At 36.9% G+C, this 17,583-nt stretch overlaps 1 protein-coding gene across 1 annotated transcript; it reads left to right on the top strand.

Annotated features, from left to right (window-relative positions):
* Window positions 1-10,624: 10,624 nt before the first annotated feature.
* LOC126935122 (olfactory receptor 52N2-like) lies at window positions 10,625-11,590 on the top strand. Its single transcript, XM_050756330.1, is given in 3 exon segments — window positions 10,625-11,275; window positions 11,277-11,388; window positions 11,391-11,590. Coding segments are annotated over 3 exon segments (963 nt in total).
* The last annotated feature ends 5,993 nt before the right edge of the window (window positions 11,591-17,583 follow it).

Genomic DNA, 17,583 nt, shown 5'->3' with positions numbered 1-17,583 from the left:
TGTCAGTACAAACCTTTGATGGCAACCGGTATTTGTAAAATGCACATTTATACATATTTAAGTACATAATTGCAAGTAACTAGTAGAATGTACTATTCTTCTGCTAGAAATTTTTGACACTGTGAGATATTATATGGAATTTCCTGAAATTATGTCATAATAAAAATGCTAGTATAATTTAGGGGATTATTTGATCATGCTAAGTTTGCATCTGGAGGGTTTTCCAGTTAGGGTAGCAGTTTGAACATAAAAAGAAAAGTGCACATCCCAACACTCCAAACACATAGAAACACTGGATTAAATACATTTCTGAAATTATAGAGAATAAAACTAAAGGCATGAGAAAATTGAGATTCTACAAGTAAGCAAAGTTATAAGGGCAAACAGTAGGTGAGGTCTTATAGTCCATACTGAGAATCTACTTGATCATACGCCTTCAATGTTGTTTATGTATACATGTAAAGGTTGAACAGTGCATGAAACCTAAATTCTGGAATCACTGCACAGCCTTTAATGGGAACTAAAACATTTATGCCAACCAGCTCAAAGGCACAGAAAAAAATATCAATATAATAATTTAAGGAACAGTGATGCAACATATATCATTAGAGAAGACTCCATAAAGATGGGAACATATGTAAGAAATATTCTGACACTTGTCTTTCTCTACTTAATTTTCTCTGTGTGTAGTAAAAATACTCAATACACATCCTGATACTTTGTGCATCTCTCTTAAACTCCCACACTCACACAAATATACATGCCCATCTGCAATATACTGAGGAAAATTGCAAATATAATAAACAGTAATGTAGGAAGTAGGAATTGAAAAAGAAGGATGAATAAATACGAGTGTATGATGATAAATTTAGTCCACAAGTCTTCATTAATAATTAACATATTTGGGGTACCAGTAGAATGGACCTTGATTTAAGGAATTTCTGGGAATTGTATACTGTACACTATCTGTGGGTCAGAGAATAAGCAGCTACAGAATAAAAGAATGTTCCTTCAGGAGAGGAGAAACACCAAACAACCTTTTCTAGAAACTGGCAATTGGTGTGAGAACACATGTATTATTCTGTCCTTCGTGTCTAAATGTGACAAGATGAGCGAGGTAGAAAACAAAGACGTTTTATTCTCCACGTTTGTTGAAAAACAGCCAGAATAGACAGATCTAGCTCTAGGTAAAGATGAATACAGAAGGAAATCAAGAACACGACAAATAATAATTATTATATTGACCTATAAAATGTCCTGGTAAATAAGAAAAGAAATAGCATATAAGAGAACAAAAAGATTACCAAGATGTAGAATATGTTTATTGCAAGATTAGAAAGACTGTTTAAAGAATAACTATGAAATGAATATAATTTCATATAATATATGAAAAAGGAGAAAAAATAATGACAGAAATGCGTGGATGACAAGAATAGAAAATGATAAGATAACACTATGAGATCAAACAATGATAAATTAGCAAAGGAAAATTTAGGCAAGTAAAAACATAATACAAAATTAAAATCTATGGTTAGAAAGTAAATTTTTAAAGTTATGCTTTTAAATTAGTGACATAAAGGTATACATTAAAAATTGTTAGTGCAATGGGTTAAGACATGAGGTAAAATATTTAGAGAAGATAAAGGATAAAGAATAAACAGAACATAAATATCCTTTGTTTTAATAATGCAGAACTCAAAGTGACTGAAGATTAAATGGTATTAAAGTCAAGAAAAGAATAAATCCAAATGTAATAGTGATGCATGTCTAAAGAGCATACCACAAAGAAAAAGCATTTCAAGGGAGTCATTTCCATATATAGTCTAAAAGATTTGAACTACACTTATGACTAAAAGAAAATTCAGTCCACATATGAAAGAAAAATAACAGGTAAAATGTAAGGAAAAGAAAATAAAGAACTGGTAAAGAGAAATAAGATAAAGGGAAGAAGAGAAGGGGTAGGGGATGGGAGAGAGGGAGAGAAGAAAAGAGGCAAGGAGAGGAAATGCAGATTCCTATGGTGTCAAATTTCAGAAGAGTGTGAGATAATTTGTTCTGAGGTTTTAAAAAGGCAGTGGTTATACTGCAAATGATCTACATTGTTGTATGAAACATTATTTTGGTGATTTTTATTGCTTTAAAATATTCCAATTTATGAATATACTACAATTTATTTATTCATTATACTCCTGAGGGACATTTTAGTGGGCTCCTATAAATAATGCTTCTATGAACATTCTCGTATATGTTTTTTGGAGCACACATTTACACATTGGTTTTAAACCCAAGTGGAATGTCTGAATTTTAGAGTGATCACTTTTGGAATAGAGTATGAACTGTATTCCAAGATGGTTTGTGCCAGTTTAAACTCTCACCAAGTGTATAAGAATTCCAGTTACTCCACATATTCCCTCACACTTGCTATTGTCAGTGTTGTAAAATCCACACTTTTAATTTGAATTTACCTGATGATGAAAGATGGGACACATTTTCATAGATTGTGCGTCATTTGAATTTTTTCTTGACTGGCAGTTTAAGACTTTTGTCCTTTTCTTTAGTTACTTTTCTTTTACTTTTGATGTATAAAATTTCTTTATATATTATGAATAAGTCTCTTTCATCAGTTGTATATGTTAGCATACATTTTCTTCCAATCTGTGGCTTCCATTTTTATTATGTATTATATTTTATTTTTATTGTGTTTTATTTTGATAAACAAAATCTGTTAATTTTATTATTGTCTTTATGGTTGCTAATTTTTTGATGTTGCAAGAAAAACTCTGCATTGATGAAAATGTATGTAAATATCAATTGTGAACTTAAACAAGTGTTCCTCTACACTATGGAGCCAGGAGAATTGGAAGGAAAATGGTATGTGTATCTTCAATTTTACAAGATGTTTTGTAAATATTCACAAGTTATTGATATAAAAACAAAGGAGAAATAATAGAAATTAGTCATACTTAGGTTCTGTGTTATGTTTATACAAAGCTTATTGTTCAATGGGTACATTTTGTCCCAAGGCTTCCTGTCTTTATTACTGTAATATTACAATATATTTTAATATTCAGTAGATAAAGTAATCAAGTTTTGTTCTTTTCAAAAAACAACACCAACGTTTTGCCCCCCCCCCCCCCCCAAAACTACAAAAACAGGACACACTGCATGTTTTCTTGAGAAGGAGTCTCACTCTGTCACACAGACTGTAGTGCAATGCCATGATCTCGCCTCACTTCAACCTCTGCCTCCCTGGTTCAAGCGATTCTCCCTCCTCAGCCTCTTGAGTAGCTGGGATTACAGGTGCCTGCTACCATGCCTAGCTAATTTTTTGTATCTTTAGTAGAGACATGGTTTCACCATGTTGGCCAGGCTGCTCTCAAATTCCTGACCTTGTGATATGCCCACCTAGGCTCCCAGACTGCTGGGATTACAGGCGTGAGCCACTGCGCCTGGCCTGCATGATTATCAATTTTAAAAATGGCTAAATTGTGCTATTTTCCTACAATTGGGTGTTCTCCAGCCATGATTTTATTTTTGTTGCTCTAAAAGTATTAGGTAAGCTGTTGGTGCTCTGCTGCATTTCAGAATAAATTATAGTATCAGTTTCGTATTTCTGAAAATAAATAAATAAAGCTTTCTAGGATTTGAGATTTTATTAAATTTATAAACTACTTTCAGATGCAATCATCTCTGTACCATATTAGCTTTCCAATCCCTGAACCTAGCTTTGTCATAGTTTTCAGTGAAGTTTTTCAAATTGTTGAAACTATTAGAAAGGATATCAGTTTTTAATTTTTATTTTCTAATGTGATACTAGATTACTAATAAAATTTGGTTTTCTTTACTTACCCTGTTTCCAGTTGCATTCTTTTTTTTTTTTTTTTTTAATGAGACAGAGTCTCACTCTGTCACCCAGGCTGGAGTGCAGTGGCTCAATCTCGGCTCACTGCAAGCTCCCCCTCCTGGGTTCACGCCATTCTCCTGCCTCAGCCTCCTGAGTAGCTGGGACTACAGGCACCCGCCACCACGCCCAGCTAATTTTTTTTTTTTTATTTTTAGTAGAGATGGGGTTTCACCATATTAGCCAGGATGGTCTCGATCTCCTGACCTCATGATCCTTCTGCCTTGGCCTACCAAAGTTCTGGGATTACAGGCGTGAGCCACTGCGCCCGGCCCCAGTGGAATTCTTAAGTTAATAAATTGATACTAATAACTCATTTGTAGATTCACTTGGCGTCTCTGTAATTAATCAATATGTTAAATATTGTTTTCTTAAATTTTAATTTTTTAATTTTTAAAATTTTAACTTTTATTTTAAATTCCAGGGCTACATGTGCAAATTTATTACATGGGTATATTGTGTGCTACTGAGGCTTGGGGTATGAATGATCCCATCACCTCCATGGTAAGTAAAATACCCAGTAGGCAGTTTTTCAGCTTGGATCCCTCCCTCTCTCTTCCCTATAGTAGTTCCTAGTGTCTGTTGTTCTCATCTTTATGTCTATGTGTACCCAATGTTTAGCTCCCACTTATAAGTGAGACCATGTGGTTGTTTGGTTTTCTGTTCCTGCATTAATTCACTTAGGATAATGTCCTCCAGCTATATCTATGTCACTGAATAGAACTTGATTTCATTTTTTGGCTGTATAATATTCCGTGTGTATATGTACCCCATTTTCTCTATCCAATCCACAAATTAAAGTCACCTAGGTTGATTCCATATCTTTGCTACTGTGAGTAGTGCAGAAAAGAACATATGCATGCTTGTATCTTTTTGGTAGAATGACTTATTTTCTTTTGGGCTTGCTGAGTCGAATGGTAGTTGTGTTTTAAGTTTATTGAGAAGTCTCCAAACTGCTTTCCACAGCGGCTCAACTGATTTACATTCCCACCAACAACTTTTCTCCTCAGCCTCACCACTTTTAATAATGGCCATTCTGAATATTTTGAGATGGTATTTCATTGTGGTTTTGATTTTCATTTCTACGAGGATTAGTGATGTGGAGCATTTTTTCAAATGTTTCTTGGCAGCTCATATGTCTTCTTTTTAGATATGTCTGTTTATATCCTTTGCCTATTTTTAATGGAGTTATTTGTGTTTTGCTTGTTGATTTGCTTAAGACCCCTATAGATTCTGGATATTAGGCCTTTGTTAGATGCATAGTTTGCAAATATCTTCTCCTATTCTGTAGGCTTCCCATTTACTCTGTTGATATCTTTTTTTTTTTTTGTGCAGAAACTCTTTAGTTTAATTAGGCCCTACCTGTCAATTTTTGTTTTGTTGCAATTGCTTTTCAGGACATAGCCAGAAATTCTTTGCCAAGTCTGATGTTGGGAAGCATATCTCCTAGGTTGTCTTCTAGAATTTTCATAGTTTGAGGTTTTACACTGAAATATTTTTTTCTATTTTCAGTTAATTTTTGTGTATGGTGAAAGGTAAGGGTCCAGCTTCAATCTTCTGCATATAGCTAGTGAGATATCCCAGCACTGTTTGTTGAATAGGCAGTCCTTTCCCTGTTGCTCATTCTTGCTGACCATGTGGAAAATCAGATGGTTGTAGTGTGAAGTTTTATTTCTGAGTTTTCGAGTCTCTTCCATTGATTTGTATGTCTGTTTTTGTACCAGTACTATACTGTTTTGGTGACTGTAGCTTTATAGTGTAGTTTACAGTTGGATAATGTGATGCCTTCAGATTTGTTCTTTTTGCTTAGGATTACTTTGGCTCTTCAGCACTTTTTTGGTTCCATGTGAATTTTAGAACAGGTTTTTTCTAATTATTTGAAGGATATTGTTGGTAGTTTGATAGAAATAATGTTGAATCTGTGGATTGTTCCAATCCATGTCTATGAAAGGTTTTTCCATTTGTTTGTGTCATCTCTGAATTCTTTTAGTAATGTTTAGTAATTCTCTTTGTAGAGATCTTTTACCTCCTTCTTTAGTTGTATTCCTAGGTATTTCATTTTATTTGTGGCTATTGCAAATGGAATTGTGTTCTTGATTTTACTCTTAACCTGAATGCTGTTGGTGTATAAAAATGCTACTGATTTTTGTACATTGACCTTGTATCCTGAAACCTTACTAAAGTTGCTTATCAGTTCTAGGAATCTTTTGGCAGACTCTTTAGGATTTTCTAGGTATAAAATCATATCATCAACGAAGAGAGAAAGTTTGACTTCTATTCCTATTTAGATGCCATTTATTTCTTTCTCTTGCCTGATTTCTCTAGCTAGGAATTCCAGTACTATGTTGAATAGGAGTGGTGAGAGTGAGCATCCTTGTCTTGTTCCAGTTCCCAATGGGAGTGCTTCCAGCTTTTGCCCATTCAGTATGATGTAGGCTGTGGATTTGTCATCAACAATTCTCATTACTTTGAAGTATGTTCCCTTGATGTCTCAAAGGTTTTTATCATGAAAGGTTGTTGGATTTTATGCAGACTTGAGGTCAGGAATTCGAGATCAGCCTGGCCAACATGCTGAAACCTATCTCCACTAAAAGTACAAAAATTAGCTGGGTGTAGTGGCATGTGCCTGTAGTCCCAGCTACTCATGAGACTGAGGCAGGAGAATCGCTTGAACCTGGGAGGTAGACACTGCAGTAAGCCAAGATCACACCACTGTACTTTAGCCTGGATGACAGAATGAGACACTGTCTCAAAAAAAAAAAAAAAAAAAAAAAAAAAAAAAAAAAAAAAAAAAAGGAAAGAAAAGAAAGAACTGATACCAATCCTATTGAATTTATTTTAAAAAATTGAGGATGAGGGGCTTCTCCTTAACTCACTATATGAAACCAAGCAGCATTAGCCTAACACCAAAATCTAGCAGAAACACAATGAAAAAAGGAAATGTCAGTTCATTTTACCTGATAAACATAAACAAAAATTCTCAAGAGAATAAGAGCAAACCGAATCCAGCAGCATATTAAGAAGTAAACATAACATAATTGAATAGGCTTTACATCTGGAATATAAGATTTGTTCAACATATGTAAATCAATAAAAGTGATCCAACACATAAACAGAATTAAAAGCAAAAAAAGTATGGTCACCTCAATAGATGCAGAAGAAGATTTGGGAGTTCTGGGCTGCAGTGAGCTATGATAGTGCCACTGCACTCCAGTCTAGTGACAGAGTGAGACCCTGTCTCAAAAAAAGAAAAAAAAAAAAAAAGCCTAAGCAGGAAATTCCTAGGTCATAGATTTGATACACATATAATTTAATGACACTACTAAACCATTCTGCCAAATGGTTGTACCATTCTACAATTCCCCTATTAATGTATTAGAATTACTGTTTGGGACTGGGAGTTCTGACACATTTTCAATGACAACATTAGAAATCTTCATACTTTCAGCATCTGAAATGATAAAAATCATTTAAATGTGTTTTACAGTACATTCATGATAAAACTGATTCAAAACAAAATAGAGGAAAAGTCAAATGGTAAAGTATGTATAAAATACATGTAAAACTGTTTTGCCATAATCTTCCAAAACAATGAAAATGTAAGTGTGTGTACACACATATGTGTGTTTATGTATCCATTTATTTATCCAGTAAACTCAAGACAAATCACAAACTAGGCATAGAACAATTCTATTATTCTTTTGTGATATATAGAATTATTTGTCTGTCTGTCTCTGTGTCTTTCTCCATCCTGCTTGCTTCCTCTATTTTTTATAAAACTTTACACATATAGTTATGTACATAGTGTATGTGTATCTATATGTACATAGATATAAACACACATTATACATGGATAACAAGATTGTGAGATGGATACTGTGATCAGCATAAATGAAAACAAATCATTCTTATTACTATCAGAACTATTCATCAGAATCCATACCTGAGAGAGACATTTAAGTTTGTTATTATTTATTTTTATAGTTTTACCCCTGCATAAAGAGTTGGTAAATATAGAAATAATGTCAACATTCCCAAAGGATCTTTTCCTTCTAACCAGAGCCCTCCGAGACACCAAACTATGGAGACTCAATCAAGTGTACACACTTCAGTCTAGAGAATTCTCAAATGGCACAGAAATGCTGTGAAGAGGTGGAATGTGGTTGCTATAGAACTCTTGATGCTCAGGACTCTCAGTCATGAATACTAATCTGGTCTTTACTAAGGTGAGTTCGGGAAATTCCCAAAGACTCATATTTTTCTACACTGCAAAGTATTCAGTACAAGAAAGAAGTATCATTTATTTGGGGAGTAAGAGGGAAAACTTCATTGTGAAGTAAATTCAAAACTACCTCATAATTCATTGGAGACAGAGAAGTTCAGCTAGTAGTGACTTCCAATGAGAGGAAAACAAAAGTTTTTGCCTTAATTAATAGATACCTATAGACAGAATTGCTTCCAGTGGAAATGGTCTTTATGAACAAATAGAAAATAACTCAAGACTAGACTCGAATCCTAGAAGTTGTTGAGAGGAATTGCTGGAAGAAACTTCCCTACAGAAATTCTCCTATGCAATACTTCTACCAGGAGCAATCCAGCATTTGTGTGAACAAGTCCAGGGATAAGAATCCAGCTACCCTACAGATATGTTCTCTTATATAGAGAGCTTCCTGAGCTATTACTAATTTTCTGTAAATCTACACCTTTGTTCTCTCTTCCCTAAATTACAATTAAAAATAAGCTTTCTTGTTCTCCTACTTGAAAATTAGCTTCTTCCCATGTCTCCACAATTTAACTGGTTGTGCTTGTTTAACTTGTTTAACTGTGTCCCCATGACTTGTTTAAACTGGTTATGCTTAGTTTATGGGACTAGTTTTCAGGGTTAAAATCAGTAAGTTAGGACAATAGTTATAGATTGATTAAACACATGGCTTCAAAGTCAAACAAACTTTGAAGTCAAACAAACAAAGCTCTACTAGTTTTCAATTTTTGTGGCATTAGGCATTTTATTGAGTAATCTGGTACCTCCATTTGCTCATATATAAAATTAAGGTAATAACATATACCCACATTGCTATTGTAAGTTTAAATACAGTAATCAACCCCTATTGAAATATTAGCTTCATAAGTGGAGAGGATGCTATCTATCTGGTTCACTAATGTATTTCTAGAAACTAAAATGATCCTGGCCAAGACAATCAATAAATGTATGTTAAACTGTATTTTGTACATAATATGACAATTATTATAATAGATAATATGCATTGTTTACTTATTAGATGCCGGGCACCAATGGGAAGATTAATTCTAATTTAACCATTTTAACACCTCCATGGTTTGTAAACATAGTATTATCATTCCCTTTTTAAAGTTATAACAATTGTATGAAGAAAGGTTTTAGGACTTACTCAAGTCTATCCAGTTAGTGTTGGGAGCAAGATTTAACTGATTGATTCTGAATGGCCGTGTCTCTATAGTAAAAATGCAATAAAACTCTGCTCTCCTTATATTTTTAGGCAGTGGACACTTAGTTGTCTTCTTTTAAATATATTCTAATTTACAATTAGAATACAGCACTTACATCAGTGTGTCTGGGTTTTGTGTCTGGGTTGCTTGGCTCAGGAATGCTTATGTGCATGGCTGAGAATCATCTGGAAGCAGGAGTTTTTTTCTAAGGTGAGGGAAGAAAGAACTGGCTCTGAGTTGTCTGTCTGCCAGTTGGTATTTAATAAGCAGAGATTGACTGTTTACTTACATGATGTTGATGCTTGGAAGGATATGATAATTTTCTGTGATGGGTGATCAGTTTTAGTTTACAAGATGGCTGTGCAGAGCCAGAAATTCCTACTTCTCCTGATATCCTACTGTCCTTATTTTTTTCCTTCTGGTTTTGTGGCTCTGGTGCCCTCTGGCTACCTCAGAAGGAGCAAAAATATCCAAGGCATCATTCCACACAGATCAGTTCTCTTTGCAGAAGTTCCAATGTCCACTTGCGTAGTAACCTAGAGTTAGCAGGAGACTTGCAAGAATTTAGCTGGATAAAATTCCCCTGGATTTTATTCTTGATTTAAGAGACATTTATGTATTTTTTCATCTAAAACATGAGAACATATTTTAATCTCTTGAAGTCCATAGTAACTATCCTGTGCTAGCACTTACCTTCTAAAGTTCCCTCACAATCTCTCAATACAGTTGAAGTTTTCAGAATCTCATGCTGTCTTTCCCGTGCTAAAGTACAAGATGACATTCGAGTTGGATCAGGGCTGAATTCATAAGTATTTATTATGGTAAGTTTTTTCACATAGAATGCTTTATATTGGGAAAAGAAATAACAATAATGGTAGTGATTACTGATAATATTTGTTGAGTATTCACTATATACTATGTACAGTTTTAGCACATTACATAAATTATCTTATTGAATAATCTTGACAATGTTCTGATTTTAGGAATTATTATCTCATTTTAGATTGAGGAAACTGAGGCATAAAATGGTAAAATGACTCACCAGTATCATACACCAGGAAGAACAGGAAGTGGAATGTGAAGTTAGGCAGTCTAAATTCGGAGGGATTTAATCACCTCTTCTCATTTTAGACATCTTAGAGAAGTCACTGTATTCTTGCATTATTTCTAAGCCCTCTACTCAGCACTGATTTCATTTCTGGTCTAAGAAACTGCCACTGCTAAAGAGTGTAAAATGCTCTTCTCCTGTCAGCCATCATGTCTGGGGTCAATAGCTCCAGCCTGACCCCAGGATTCTTTATCTTGAATGGCATTCCTGGGCTGGAAGCCACATACATCTGGATCTCCCTGCCATTCTGCTTTATGCACATCATTGCTGTCGTGGGGAACTGTGGGCTCATCTGCCTCATCAGCCATGAGGAAGCCCTGCATCAGCCCATGTACTATTTCCTGGCCCTGCTCTCCTTCACTGATGTCACCTGGTGCACCACCACGGTACCTAATATTCTGTGCATATTCTGGTTGAGCCTCAAGGAGATTGACTTTAATGCTTGCCTGTCCCAGATGTTTTCTGTTGATATGATGACAGGGATGGAGTCTGGGGTGCTCATACTCATGGCCCTGGACGGCTATGTGGCCATCTGCTATCCCTTATGCTATGCCACCATCCTTACCAACCCTGTCATCACCAAGGCTGGTCTTGTTACCTTCTTGAGGAGTGTGATGCTCATCATCCCATTCACTTTCCTCACCAAGTGCCTGCCCTATTGCTGGGGGAACTTCATCCCCCACATCTACTGTGACCACATGTCTGTGGCCACGGTATCCTGTGGCAATTTCAAGGTCAATGCTATTTATGGTCTGATGGTTGCTCTCCTGATTGGTGTGTTTGACATCTGCTGTATCTCGTGTATCTTACACTATGATTTTTCAGGCTGTTATGAGCCTGTCATCAGCAGATGCTCGTCGCAAAGCCTTCAGTACCGGCACATCTCACATGTGTGCCATTGTGATCACCTATGTTCCGCTTTTGTCACTTTTTTCACTCATCATTTTGGAGGACACAATATCCCAAACCACATACACATCATCGTGGCCAACTTTTATCTGCTACTGCCTCCTACCATGAACCCAGTTGTTTATGGAGTCAAGACTAAGCATATTCGGGAAAGTATGATTAAATTTTTACTTGGAGACAAGGTTAACTTTACCTGTGACAAATGAAACATAGAATAGACATGTTGTTTGAGGTGGTGAGAAAATAATGGAGACAAAAATTTCATAAAAGATGTGAATAAAATGGTATTAAAATCACAGCCTGCAATTTACCCATGTAACAAACTTGCATGTGTACCCCTTAAACCTAAAATAAAAATAGAAATAAAAAATCAAAATAAAGACATAAATTCATAAGTCACAATAATATGACAATTTTCTGAAGTCTTTGCAGGCACATGAATTTGTGTGTGTTGCTAGTGGAGACAAGGATCTTCCAAAGCAGAGAATGCAGAATAAAGAAGTAATATACCCATTATTTAAAGAGTTGAGTTTCCTAAGCATTTATAGACTCACATGTCTGTGAGACCAGAAAGGTAATAAAATGAGGACAGTAGACCTGGTGACATTCTATGCATTGTGTGTAAGAAGGGGAGGCTATAGAGACATAGGGAAACATGGGTCCAGTGTTCAATATTTTTCAGTATTTTTTTAAGACAAGCTAGATTTATATGTTCTATGAAATCTCCCAATTTTAATTGTTGGCAAAATAAGTGTTAAAGTACTGTATAATTCATAGAAGAATGTCCAGGGATTCTATTTTTCTGATGTCATCAGTTTAGCGTCTCCATTTAAAATAGATCTAAATGGGAACAATAGACTCCAGGGTCTTCAAAAGGAGTGAGAAGAATAAATGCTGAAAAGCTTTCTGTTGGATACTACATTCACTATCTGGGTGAAAAAGTCTGCAGAAGCCCAAACCTCAGCATCATGCAATGTAACTTTGCAGCAAACCTGCACATGTACGCTCTGAATCTAAAGTAAAAATAAAATAAATAAATAAATTATAAAATTGATCTGAAAATATAATTGTTATATTATTAACTGAGCAGGCAAAACATTATGTTATTAGTATGTAATGTATTTATTCATTCACTCATTAATTCATTTTTTGACACACTAATTTAAGCAATATTATTAGTCATACCTTAGATTTATTGAGAGGGAGGCAGATGATACAGTTCCTGGATTCAAGATACTCAGAATCTGGACTGTAGCCAGGGATATGTGAGAAGACATACATATGAAAGAAAGGGGAGAGAGAAAAAATAAATGCAGTGTGAAGGGCGTAAAAAGTTAGTAGGAAAGAATTGGGGGAAATACAACATCGGTTTCGGATTCAATTCATCTCAAGTTTTAAGTCCTCTGTCTTTTAACTTCTAGCCACTAGAAATTAAGAGTTGAGCAGGCTACATAATCTCTCTAAATTTTGACTTCCATATTTTCTTCCAAATGTGAAAAAGAAAATGTATCATAGAGATGTTTCTTCTGATTAAATGCTCTGATGCAAAAAAAAAAGCATGTAGCACAGTCTCTGATGTATACTAACCATTCAATAAATTTTAGTTATTTTTATGAGCTATTAGTTTCAACTCTGATTCATTATGAAAATTATAGTTTGATGATAAATCTTTCCAGTTGTACAGGCAGTGCACAGTGCAGTATCAATTTTGTGTGGGCAAGCTTTCTTTTCTTTTCCCTTGTTTTTTTTGAGATGGGGTCTCACTCTGTCACTCATGTTGGACTGCAGTGGCATCATCTCGGCTCACTGCAACCTCTGCCTCCTGGGCTTAAGCAATCCTCCCACCTCAGCCTCCTGAGTAGTTGTGACACAGGCATACCCCACCGTGGCCAGCTAATTTTTTGTATTTTTAGTAGAAACAGGGTTTCTCTCTGTTGCTCAGGCTGGTCTCAAATTCCTGAGCTCAGGAGATCCACCTGCCTTGGCCCCGCAAAGTGCTGGGATTACTGGTGTGAGCCGCCATGCCTGGCCATAGGCAAGTTTTCATTGAGTTCTGATGAACATACTGTCAGTGTCAGCCAACAAGTTTTTCTGGGTCAAGTTTTGCCTGACTCCATGTTATACGCTGAGAAATGTAAATGAAAACAAAAACACTAGTTAATTCCTTGTCTAGTAGAGGATATAAAATGCTATGGAATCATTATTATAAAATGATAACAAGGTCATTGTACCTCACAGATGTTCACAAAACTCATGAAACCTGAGAGCATGATCATCAATATCTATTGGAGGTAGCAAGTAAAGATTTTACAGGGAAATAGTATATAAAGTCAATCTCGAATTACATGTATGAGTGTTCTACAAGAAAGAGCAGATGGAAATTATTTGGAAAAAAATAAACAACCTAGCTCTAATATTAAGGCTGAACAAAGAATAGCAAGTCTAGGTTCACAAAGGTTTTTGTATATTCAGAGGTAAAAGAGAAAGGGTGAGGAGTAAAAAAATGTGACTAGAAAGGTAGACAGAGGTCCTATCAGGAAGTGCTTTATGAGTCTTATCAGAACTTCAGGCATGCCCCACATTGTTCTTCATTTGTGAGATACTAAGTATATTAGAATCACCCTTCACCTTTAAGCAGCTGTTCCCCATTCGTTACCCTTCTGGACTGCTCACATCTCCGCCATAACCACTGCCTCTTAAGCCCTGTCTCCTGTTTTTTCCTCTCCAACTTCTTTCTTCCACTAAAACTCATTTTCTCAGTTTTTACGCACTTTTTCATGCACCAACCCAGGTTCTTTTCAGAAATCAAGGCATTCCTGTGTAGAGATCCCTTATGTCTTCCTCCACAGTTACTTAATTTCAGAGTGTTGACTGTACACACACAGACACACACACACACACACACACACACAAATGGTTTCAAGATAATAGAAACAACAAAAAGTACGTAGCATTTATTTTCCAGAAACGTATTACTGTATTGCATTCTCATTTAATCCTAAAACCGCTGTCAGGATGGTACCATTTTATGCCCAGTTTACAGATAAGCAGACTTACAGATAAAATAACCTCTTTGAGCCACAGAGAGGTTAATAAGTTAATGAAAGTCATATAGCCAGCAAATGGCAGGTCTTGAATTTAAACCCAGGCAGTCTGGTTCCAGTGTCTTTAATTTTAATGACTATAATACGCTGTACCGTTTCTACAAGGAATTTAAAAAATTAAAGAATTTATAGCATGCTCCTTCTGATTGGGATGCTGTAAAGTCCTCCAGTGATGTACCTGCACTGGACAAGGTGATGGGATTTTTTTCAGAAAATGGCTTATTAAAATATGAAGGGCTGCCATTGAGGCAGGAAAATAGGGTCTGGAGGCAGGGAACATAAGGCTGATCCACATTTCAGCTATGAGAGGAAATAAATACCCTCTCCATAAGGCATACACCGAGTAAACAACTTTGTAACTTTACTTGATCCTCTTCATTTACATACAGCATACCCCAAGTAGTAGGTATTTAAACTCATAAAAACTCTGTTACAGGGCCTTTGAGCCTCTATGTTCAGGCTGCTTCCACACTGTGGAGTGTACTTTCATTTTCAATAAATCCCTTCATGCCTTCCTTCCTTTCTTTGTGCGTTTTGTCCAATCCTTTGTTCAAGACGCCAAGAACGTGGCCACCCTCCACTGTTAACATCAAATTCTTCAAGGTGTCGCATGGTATTACACACACGTACATAGTCACAGGACTAAACAACATTTCTGCATTTTCTAACTCACCCTAACAAATGACTTCTACAAAAGCCATGAAAATAAATTGGAGGAGATAAATACTTTATATTCCAACCTCTGAGTTTCTTCCCACTACTAACAGAAGCATACTTTCTTGCTCAGTGGTGACCACATCAAAGATTTCTACCTTGACCATCATATTTAAAAGTGCACCTAGTACTCCCAACTTTTTCTTACTCTCATATTTTTATAGAGTACATTCCTTTCTAAGTCATAATAAAATTTACATATTTATTATGTTAACTGTTATTGGATGCCCTCTCGAATCATGCTCTTATTAGATTATTAGCACCACAAGGCCTGGTTCAGTGGCTCTTGCCTGCAATCTCAGCACTTTGGGAGGTTGAAGTGGGTGGATCACTTGAGGCCAGAGTTCAAGACCAGCCTGGCCAACATGGCGAAACCCTGTCTTTGCTAAAAATACAAAAATTAGCTGGGCATGGTGGCACATACCTCTAATTCCAGTGATATGGTTTCACTGTGTCCCCCACGAAATCTCATCTTGAATTGTAACTTCCACAATTCTCACATGTCATGGGAGGAACCTGGTGAGAGGTACTTGAATCACGGAAGTGGATCTTTCGTATGCTGTTCTTATGATAGTCAGTAAGTCTCAGGAGATTTGATGGTTGTAAAAATGGGAGTTGCCCTACACAAGATCTCTTCTCTTGTCTGCCACCATGTGAGACACGCGTTTCACCTTCCGCCATGTTTGTGAGGCCTCTCCAGCCACGTGGAACTGTGAGTCCATTAAACCTCTTTCTTTTGTAAATTACCCAGTCTCAAGTATGTCTTTATCAGCAGTATGAAAACAGACTAATAGAGTAAATTGGTGCCAGAACAGTGGGGTGTTGCTGAAAAGATACTGAAAAATATAGAATCGACTTTGGAACTGGGTATCGGGCAGAGGTTGGAACAGTTTGAAGGGCTCAGAAAAAGACAGAAAAATGTGGGAAATTTGGAACTCCCCAGAGGTTTGTTGCATGGCTTTGACCAAAATGCTGATAATGATATGGACAGTGAAATTCAGGTTGAGGGGCTATCAGATGGAGATGAGAAACTTGTTGGAAAGTGGAGCAAAAGTGACTCTTGTTATGTTTTAGCAAAGAGATGCAGCATTTGGCTCTTGCCTGATAGAGATCTGTAAAACTTTGAACTTGAGAGAGATGATTTAGGGTATCTGGCCGAAGAAATTTCTAAGCAGCAAAGGTTTCGAGATGTGACTTAGGTGCTATTAAACACATTCCATTTTAAAAAGGAAGCAGAGCATAAAAGTTCAGAAAATTTGTAGCCTGATAATGAGGTAAAAAAGAAAAACCCATTTTCTGAGGAGAAATTCAAGCTGGCTGCAGAAATTTACCTGAGTAATGAGGAGCCAAATGTTAATCACCAAGACAATGGGGAAAATGTCTCCAGGGCATGTCAGAGACCTTTGAAGCAGCCCCTGCCATCACAGGCTGGCAGGTTTAGGAAGACAAAATGGTTTCATGGGCCAGGCCCAGGGTCTCTTTGCTGTGTGCAGTCAAGGGATTTGGTGCCGTCTATCCCAGCTGCTCCACTCAGACTAAAAGGGACCAAGGCACAGCTTGGGCTGTTTCTTCAGAGGTTGGAATCCCCAAGCCTTGGCAGCTTCCACATGGTGTTGAGCCTGTGGGTGTACAGAAGTCAAGAACTGAGGTTTGGGAACCTCCACCTAGATTTCAGAGGATGCCTGAAATCCCAGGCAGAAATTTGCTGCAGGGGTGGGGTCCTCTTGGAGAAGCTCTGCTATGGCAGGCAGTGTGGAAGGGAAATATGGGGCCGGAGACCCACACAGAGTCCCTACTGAGGCATCACCTATTGGAGCTGTGAGAAGAGAGCCACAGTCCTCCAGACCCCGGAATGGTAGATCCACCAACAGCTTGCACTGTGCACCTGGAAAAGCTGAAGACACTCAATGCTGGCCCATGAAAGCAGTCAGGAGGGTGCCTATACCCTGCAAAGCCACAGAGGCAGAGCTGCCCAAGACCATGGGAATCCACCTCTTGCATCAGTTTGACCTGAATGTGAGACAAGGAGTCAAAGGAGATCTTTTTGGAACTTTAAGATTTGACTGCCCTGCTGGTTTTTGGACTTACATGGAACCTGTAGCCCCTTTGTTTTGGCCAGTTTCTCCCATTTGGAATGGCTCTCTTTACTCAATGCCTGTACCCCCATTGTATGTAGGAAGTAACTAACTTGCTTTTGATTTTATTGGCTCATAGGTGGAAGGGACTTGCCTTGTCTCAGATGATACTTTGGACTGTGGACTTCTAAGTTAATGCTGAAATGAGTTAAGACTTTGGGGGACTGTTGGGAAGGTATGATTGGTTTTGAAATGTGAGGACATGAGATTTAGGAGCGGTCAGGGGCAGAATGATATGGCTTGGCT

Source organism: Macaca thibetana, chromosome 14, assembly GCF_024542745.1.
Source record: "Macaca thibetana thibetana isolate TM-01 chromosome 14, ASM2454274v1, whole genome shotgun sequence".
Lineage (NCBI taxonomy): Eukaryota > Metazoa > Chordata > Mammalia > Primates > Cercopithecidae > Macaca > Macaca thibetana.
The sequence above is the reverse complement of the archived record's forward strand: the minus strand, read 5'-3'. Positions and strand labels throughout refer to the sequence as shown.